The 509-nt window shown below is 49.5% G+C and overlaps 1 protein-coding gene across 1 annotated transcript; it reads left to right on the top strand.

The window, feature by feature from the left end:
* Positions 1-149: 149 nt before the first annotated feature.
* On the top strand, positions 150-491 carry TEOVI_000535600 (uncharacterized protein; the record flags this gene model as incomplete). Its single annotated transcript, XM_067223763.1, has 1 exon — positions 150-491. One exon carries the CDS (start codon positions 150-152, stop codon positions 489-491), a length of 342 nt encoding a protein of 113 aa, XP_067079864.1.
* Between the last annotated feature and the right edge of the window lie 18 nt (positions 492-509).

The raw sequence follows: 509 nt of genomic DNA, 5'->3' as shown, positions 1-509 counted from the left end.
CAGTGCGAATAGGTAGCGACAAAGCAACAGAATTTATATAACTAGCGCCAACCGCGACAACATGCGACAAAAAAGCCAATATCAACGTTACCAACTGCGTCCCCACTCCGTCATTCAGCGAAAAAACAAGGTTACAGCAATAGAGTAGAATGCCAAAAGAACGGGCTACAACTCTAACCCAGATAGTTGTGATTTTCTTCTTTATCACAGCCGCTAAAGCGGCAGCGGCACGGGGCCAGAAAAGCGACAACACGGCAGAATTCATGGCGATGTGCCAGCTGATGAGAGGAGCGCTACAGTGGTTCGAGGACATAAGCGTAGCGCACGCGCTAGCATACTCCAACACGACGGAGACCGAGGTCAAGTTGAAGGAGCTTCTCCCGGAGCAAACAACCTGGCCGACGAAGATTCCTAAAACTAACCGTGGTGCAAAGGCGGCGGAACAGATAAATAAATCATTCGAGGTGGCTAAAGCCGTGAAACTGCAATAGACGGCAAAATAGAGGCAG

Source organism: Trypanosoma equiperdum (assembly GCF_001457755.1).
Source record: "Trypanosoma equiperdum strain OVI genome assembly, contig: ctg_1962, whole genome shotgun sequence".
Lineage (NCBI taxonomy): Eukaryota > Euglenozoa > Kinetoplastea > Trypanosomatida > Trypanosomatidae > Trypanosoma > Trypanosoma equiperdum.
This window is presented reverse-complemented; position numbering and strand designations above follow the sequence as displayed.